Genomic DNA, 7789 nt, shown 5'->3' with positions numbered 1-7789 from the left:
TTTCTGTCTGTTTGCCCCTGTAGAAAGTTTCTCTTCACTAAAAGCAAAACAAAAAAAAATAACAGCACACATCTCCCAACCTGTTGTTCATGTTGTTTGTTGATGTCTTTTTCGCGAAGGGTTTCTTAAAAAATAATTTGAAGCAGACCCACTTTCATGGTTTTCAAAGAGAGATTCTGTACTTATTTTGTACATGTATAATAAATCAAGATGTTTTTAATTATTTTGGGTGCTGAAATAAAGCATGTGAAGTGGTCTACTCAGTGGCAGAGTTTTCACTGTCTTGCAACTGTTGTGAAACTGAAGTCAGGTGCTGGGACAATAGGCTCGGCACACCAATGTAAGGCAGCTACAGTAATTACAGAGACTTTCAGGACGTCAGGAGGCTACACCTATTCTAGTGGTGAATTGTTTCAGTAATCAACTGTTCCACAGCAGTTGCATTCAATATGTTGCCATTATGCAGCAGTGAAAACAAGGCCCTTATTCGAATCCCCAACCTGACCTGACCTACCTAATTTATATACTGTACATCAGGTCAAATTTGCATCAGCTGCTAAATCACAGACTATAATTTTAAAAAAGTCTGTTATCTCACTTTCTTTTTTCATAATCTTAAAAATAGAAAATTAAATTGAGAGGGGAGGAGGGGAGATGACTGTTCAGTCAAAACGACCCTGAGCGCGTCAATAAAGATGAACACCAGTGACACCTCCTGGATGATTCTTGATAAAACAGCAGCTAAAGTTGAAGTTCAACGCTGGACTAGAGGAACAGACACGCACCATTGGAAAACTCCCTGAAGGTTTGAAATCAGTATTACATTTGTCTAAAGTACCAGGAATGTAGAATAATTCAAAACATTGATTGCTTTGTTTATACACACTGCATATTTTACTATGTTGAACTTTGACAGACATCCCTACCTACTTTGAGAACCTCTCAAGCAAACTTAAAATACACACCCAAAAAGTTATAAATGAGATTTTTGTTGCTATTTTATTGTTTGTGAAAATTGGGGAATACAAGAAGTCACCAACACATGAGAGGGAATACCCTCACTTTGTATATTCAAGCTGAACCCAAAAGAGAAAATAAAACACACGTCTTTTCACTGCAACTGTAAAATAAATAGAATGAAGAGGCAAACCACTGTGTGACTGACAAACTTTTCTGTCTATTTTCTGCAAAAAGAAACAGCAGAGAGAACAACTCAAATCCTATTCAAATCCACCATTCATTCGTCACCCATTCAAAGAAACATTGTAGTTTGGGGTGATGGCACTGCCAAAGGAGGGTGTCATTTGTTAGGAGTTTACCTGGGCAGAGTGTCACTGTAGGGGTCACTACAATAGAAAAGAAGGGGAAGAAAGAAGAAGTTTTATCTTCGTTCTCTCTCAGACTCAGGGACAGACATGAGGTAGAATGTATTAGAGGTGCAGAATAAAGAGTGGATGGATGGTGCTCTTACTGCTGGGCCATGATGAGGGGGACAGTGGGGCTGTCAGACTGCAGGGGCTGGGGTGTCTCCCCAGTCCGACTGTTGAACATGGGCAGAGTGGACAGAGGCGGAGGAACACCGCGGTGTCCAGACATCTGTCTCAGCTCATCACTATTACCATGAATGGTGTGGTGGTGATAGAGCTGAATTCTACAAAACACAAAAACACAACAGTACTAGATCTGTTTGTCTTGCTACAGCACGTCCAAAGTAAGGACTGAGGGCCACTTGAGGCCATCTTAGAAAAAATAATTCAAATATAAATGGTATGCCCTGTGAAATATGGTTTTTGTTATTTGGGGCATTTAATACGTTTTGCAATTTTTTTGTACAATAAAACACAATAACACAAACCGGAGCATGTGAATGTCATTATAATTTCAACAATAATCAAATTTAAATAATAAAAAAAAAGGGTACTTACTGGTTGGTCCTTGCGTTCCTTTTTGCACTAGATAAAAGACAATACAGCTTTTAATTTATAATGGAATTATATCAAACATTTATTTATCAACCTGAATAACACACACAATATAATGTAAGGGCAAATAGTTACTTTTTAATGAATTTCTGGATTTTTTTTCATTTTAATTTCAGAGCGAATACTCACACTCCTTCTCGTCGGCCGTACATGATGTAGGCCAGCAGTAGACACAGAAGGATGGCGATGATCAGAGGCACAATCACTGTCACTAGGTAGTCTGGGAAATAATCTCTGCTGGGGGGAGACTCAGGAGGGTAGAAGTCGCCTCCCGCCTCCATAATACCTGACCCCACTGTGGGAGGAGGTGGAGTCGGCGTCTGCTGAGTCAGGTCGAACTTCAGGGAGCACAAAGGTTTGATGTAATTTAGGCCTTTGATTAAAAACATCGGTTCATATCCACTGAGTGTCTCTCTCTGTAGCACTGCTGTGTTCTCACCAGTTCTATTTTACACCATGTGATGCAGTTACTGGGAATGCTGCAGAAGTTACAGCCTCCAGGGATCCTGACTTTGGCCCCAGTGCTGCACTGCCTCTGGTGCTCCGGTGTCAGCACCTTCTGTAGACACTCGGAGAAATACTGCTCAGAACCCACCTTCACATAGACACTACAGGAGGAGGGGAGCAATACATCATCAAAATACATTTTCCAGTTTTACTGGAATTTATTGAGGGTAAAGAAAAAAAAAGAAGAAGCCACAGTTGTAGGAATCTCTCAGTTTACCCTTCAAAGTGTCCTGCTAGAGGCAGGGGGACTCGGCCGCCACGGTCCAGGGCGTTTGTGATATTGATAATTTCCAAGGGCTCTGTATCCCACAGCTTCTGTAAATCCTGCTTTATCTCATCCTGGACAGAAGAGGGCAGCACCTTCTCAATCTCCCTCAGTTTGATGAAGAATTCAGCTTGGTATGGCAAAACCTTTTCTGTGAGTGAAAGAGATTTGGTTTGATAAAAGTTAAAAAGTACATATTGTTTAAGCATGCAATATATGAAGTATTTATAGAAAAGCAAATATTGTGTTTGAACATATTGGCATTATATATATATACTACTATGTGTGTGTCAGAGTTACAATGCATTTGGAAGAAGCTTTGACTAAACGCGTAAAAAGAAACCACTTTTGTTGTTCGTGCTTCGAGATATTGCATATAAATGCATATAAATATGATAAAACAGAAAAAGGTTAAATATTTGAAAAAAAAATCACAATCATTTTCTTTACCTGCAGATCACACATACCTGGGACAATTTTAATCACCAGTATCTGTCTGGTTGTGTCATAGCTGCGCTTGTTGACAGCATAGACCTTTGAAGAAAATGCATAAGAATTTATTAATACAGTATTACAGTAACAATGTATACGCTATTTAAAATATAACAGTCTCCAGTTGTGCCTTAGATCAGTGCTGGACATCAGGGGCCAAAATGAGGTTCCAAATTTGACTGGTGGGCTGTACTGGTTGGATGTTTAAAGATGGGTGAAATAATTAATATACAATGTACAAGAATAAACCTTAACTTACAAAGATGGATGTCAGGCCAGATTAGAAAGCTGTATCTGGCCCAGGGGCAGTACCTTATCCAGGTCTGCCTTAGATGAACCTGGATTCGATCTGGTTCCATACCGCTGCACGGCAATCATTCTTATGCATTCTTTAAAAATAGGTTTCTGTCTGGATTTTATTATTAGTTCCACTTCAGTGAGTACACACAAGCGTCAGTCTCGGGGGCCGGCTGACACCACCTGACATTTTCCTCCGATCTTTCAGATAGCTGGATGTTTTTTCAGCCTCACCATTGTTGGAGCTGCACTAGAATCTTATCTTCGTTCAGCACAGAAGAAGAATTTGCATAAATATTGAATTGAATTTTCACAGACAAAATGAGGTCAGAAATTGAATTTTTTGCCTTCTGACTGCTTTGCATATTTTTGGCTTTTGCCATTACTTTACTGCATGAGTATGATGATGACATCATACCTCAATAATACTTTTGCCTGGTGATGTTGGTGTGCCATACAGGAAGCCATTGTCATAAGAGTGCCTTTGGGTGAAACGCAGCCACTCTGGGAGGTCTGGGTAATTCTGCCTGTTGCACTTAAACATCATGGGGTCATCGTACAGGCGTCCAGCTTTACCGCATACAAAATAAAAGTTTGGAGAAGTGCATGCATAAGTAAGTGTTTTGTATTGGTTTGTGAAGACAACCAGTGCAAACGTATGATTCAGGATCTTACCGTAAAGTTTGGACAAAGGTTCAAAGTCATTCTGGAAAGTCTCTCTCATCAGCTCGTATGTAAATAACTTCCCAACAGGAATGGTAAACTTGATCTCTGCACTGGCTCCATACAAACTGACGGCACAAACTATGTAGACACAATAAAAAAAAGAATCAAAAGTGGTTACGCAGTAGTTGGAAATGACAGAAAAAATACTTTGAATACAACAGGGGACAACAGACAGACTTTAACATAATGATGTTAAAGAATAAAACTTGCCTGTTAAAAAGAAGCCCCAGCTCCTGCTGCCTGCCATCTTGTTTTGGCCTTTGATTGACAGAGCCAAGCGGACGGGGCCGTGGTCAGAGCAGCACGGCTACATCAGAGCTATTTTTACTACCCACACCTAACAACATCCGGCAGGGGTGTCTGTGAGTCTGTGAATGTGGAGCTGTGGCGTAAAACAGAGTTGCCCATAAAACATATTTATAACAGCAGAGGTGATTGGTTACTTTTGACACATTTTTATATTGTATAATACATTTGTTTTCAGTAACTAGAATATATCCACTATATTAACTATCAAAGTTAGTGAATATATTTCTACAGTTTCTCAGTATTTTCTATTTAGATGACTTGGTTGAATCTATGCAAGGTCCCGGCCTGTCCATCAAAACACTGGTTTACTATGAAAATGATGTAGAGAATAGAACATGTGTTGCTGTCAGTCACAGACCCCACTTCTTTTTTCTTTCATCTCAGTTTCCGAGATCATGATGAGAATTACGATTTTTTTTTTCTTTATTCCTAGTACAAAACGGAAGTTTGAATTCCTTAGTATTCTGAAGTTGATACAAGCAACATTTACTTAACACGTCTGTCAGTAGTCTTCTGTTTTCATTGTTTGGCTTTTTAGGTAGAATTCTGAATTTATCCTTACACAACTTGACATTTCCGTGGGATACTGAGAGATTAATGATCTGAGAATAATGATTTTATTATCGTTAATATGATTGGTAAATGATCATAAAAATTAGAGTACTTTAGACAACTAACAAATCGACGTTACCTTAAAAGAACGCTAGATGGCAATGTTGGTCGATATTCTCTTCACAGGTTATTTCGCTCAGTGGACACACTGAACATCTGGCCCTCACCTCTTTCTAAATGGAGACCACACATGATAAAGGACCCAGTGGTTGAAGATTTAAAAACCATGAACAGAACTGAACAATGAACACCTGGGCCCTGACCTGAAAGGCAGACAGGACAGCGTGGGCAGGAAGTGGAAAGCACCACCAACGGTGCCAATAAAAGGTGAATGCTTTGTCTAGCTTTGGTGACAATATTAATTTATCTGAGAGAACTGATGCTAAAAGCACGAGACATCAACGTGGCCTGCAAATAACAGATGTGTTATTGGCCACAAGGTCCAGGGAGAGCAAAGTTCTACTGGGTCCTAATGGGAGTTCTTTGTCTGACAGGCTGCAACCAGTGAGCAGACTCAGACTCAGGAAATGACAGGACATCTTTGTCAGTTTATCCTTTGCTTTGAAATTTAAAAACTTCATAAAACTTCCTACAGTTCGTTCTATTCCAACATATTAGCCAGTTATATGAGGTTTATATTGATGACCCTGAGCTCTTTAAAGCATCAATACCTTCAGCTAATGATTCCAGCCTCTTCATTCAGCACGTTAGTTTTTTTTGTTGTTTGTTTAAAAGGCTCACAGCTACCCCACCCCCTATTTTTAGACATATATTACACACAAACAAAGTAAATATTTTAATTTACTGATAATTTAAAGGCGAATTAACCTTTTTTTGCATTGTTTTTTGTTATTTATAGAGGATGAAAGTGTTATAACATCCAACTCATCTGTTTTCTCCACCTTTTGACACCGTCTATAAGCTTATTTATTACAGGATGTGTGCCCAGAGTTTGTGGATGACAGGCAGCACTGATTATTAGAAAATTAGTAGGCTATTAATCAAGTCTGTGACTATGTGCACAGATCATTTAATACAATTTATTTATGGGAAATTAAAATGTTTATATGAGTGGGATGACAAATATGATTGGATATTGTTTGTAATTGGACACCTGATTATCCAATAGGAGCCTGGCTATACTGTCAGCCACAGTTAGTAAAAATGTTGACCATCACCTAGCTCTTATTGGATAAATCAGCTGAAGGTGACCTTGAAGGTTTTTAGATGGATGTCACACACAACTTCTGACTGACTTCCCTCTTAAGATGTATGTAATAAAGACAGACCATGCTGCTTAACACTTCTTACTGAAGCAATGGCGCCCCCTTTAGATGTATTTAGTGAAAGTTTTACAAATTATTTCGAATCTCTAAAAATAAATACACAATACTGTACTTATCTTATTATACTCATTACTTTGTGTGTGTGTGTTTGTATTTATTGCTTGAATTGTACTGTTCCTTTTTGGTTTGTATCCCTGTCTATTCCTGTTGCTATTTTGAACCGTTTTGTAAGTAGTATTATATCTATTTTTATACACCCTGCGTTGTTTTCCATTTTGCTTAGTAAATAAACAAACAAAAAAAAAAAAACAGTTAGGAGAGGTCATAAAACAGACCGGGTGGACACTAGGACCCGGCGGCTTCCTTCTGCATGCAGCAGCCCGGTCGCTGCTCAGAGAGGAGGACCAGCAGAAATCTGCAGCTCACAGAATGAAGAGATCAAAATGATGCTGTCTGCAAAAAGGGATTAAACGTAAGCACTTTGTCGTCAGCGTCGTCAAATCCGCGCTCATTGCTGTTCCACTTTTTTTCTGTGCAAATGTTTTAATTGACTAATGCGGTTTCCCGTCAACGTTAGGCTTTCATTGTGTTGCCGCACGCCATCAAATGACAGATGCATCGTGCACACTTTCTCTGTAGCATCAGGGGAGAATCGCAGGCCTTTAACGCGATCTGTTGTTTTGTTTCTCTCCATCTGCCAGTAACAGTCTGGGCTCCACCTCACCGCTGCCGGCTGCTTGGCGGATCGAACGGATTGGCCACCGCGGACTGAGAAAGTAGACATGCCGTCACTGAGCATCCACTGACTGAACATGATGAAGACCGAATCCACATCCAAGAGCACCGGCTCTGGCTCCACGCTCAGGAGCCCATCACCGCACAGGAACGCCTACGAGGCGGAGATGCAGGCCCTGAAGCCCGTCACAGACAATGCTGCCAACGGAGACTTGCAAGATGGACCCCGGGGCCGCAGGTACGGCTCCAATGTGCACCGTATCAAAAATATGTTTCAGCAGATGCAGACCACATCCCCGGCGGATGCAGAGGGGGAGGAGGCGACCAGGAACAGCGACAAATCCGTGCGCCTGTCCCTGCCCAGAGCCGGGAGCCTGAATGAAAACGTGGACCACAGCGCTCTCCTGAAGCTCGGATCCACCGTGTCGGAGCGCGTGAGCAAGTTCGACACTAAACCAGAAAACGGCCACCAGCGGGCCTCATCGCCCAGCTACTCCAAGCTGCAGGAGACCAGACGCATCTTTGAGCAACAGCAGCTGCAGCAGCAGCAGCAACCACAGCCGGTGCAGCCGCAACAG

General features: G+C 40.9%; 2 protein-coding genes across 2 annotated transcripts in view; one reads left to right on the top strand and one right to left on the bottom strand.

Annotated features, from left to right (window-relative positions):
* sgca (sarcoglycan, alpha) overlaps positions 1-7789 on the bottom strand; it is a 16035-nt gene continuing 8246 nt past the window's right edge. The window contains exons 3-12 of the mRNA XM_008314362.3: positions 4480-4651; positions 4219-4347; positions 3962-4113; positions 3222-3288; positions 2707-2905; positions 2422-2590; positions 2112-2320; positions 1926-1952; positions 1472-1651; positions 1-1346 (exon numbers count right to left, since the gene is read on the bottom strand). Coding sequence (XP_008312584.1) covers positions 1316-1346; positions 1472-1651; positions 1926-1952; positions 2112-2320; positions 2422-2590; positions 2707-2905; positions 3222-3288; positions 3962-4113; positions 4219-4347; positions 4480-4516 — 1200 coding nt within the window. The 5' untranslated portion in view covers positions 4517-4651 and the 3' untranslated portion in view covers positions 1-1315. The remainder of the gene's footprint in view (positions 1347-1471; positions 1652-1925; positions 1953-2111; positions 2321-2421; positions 2591-2706; positions 2906-3221; positions 3289-3961; positions 4114-4218; positions 4348-4479; positions 4652-7789) is intronic.
* Positions 6848-7789, top strand: part of LOC103381811 (neurabin-2-like) — a 15225-nt gene continuing 14283 nt past the window's right edge. The window contains exons 1-2 of the mRNA XM_025058032.1: positions 6848-6948; positions 7178-7774. Of these exons, the coding sequence (XP_024913800.1) occupies positions 7289-7774 (486 nt within the window). The 5' untranslated portion in view covers positions 6848-6948; positions 7178-7288. The remainder of the gene's footprint in view (positions 6949-7177; positions 7775-7789) is intronic.

The sequence above is a fragment of the Cynoglossus semilaevis genome, chromosome 8, assembly GCF_000523025.1.
Source record: "Cynoglossus semilaevis isolate Cse_v1.0 chromosome 8, Cse_v1.0, whole genome shotgun sequence".
NCBI classification, from domain to species: Eukaryota; Metazoa; Chordata; class Actinopteri; order Pleuronectiformes; family Cynoglossidae; genus Cynoglossus; species Cynoglossus semilaevis.
This window is presented reverse-complemented; position numbering and strand designations above follow the sequence as displayed.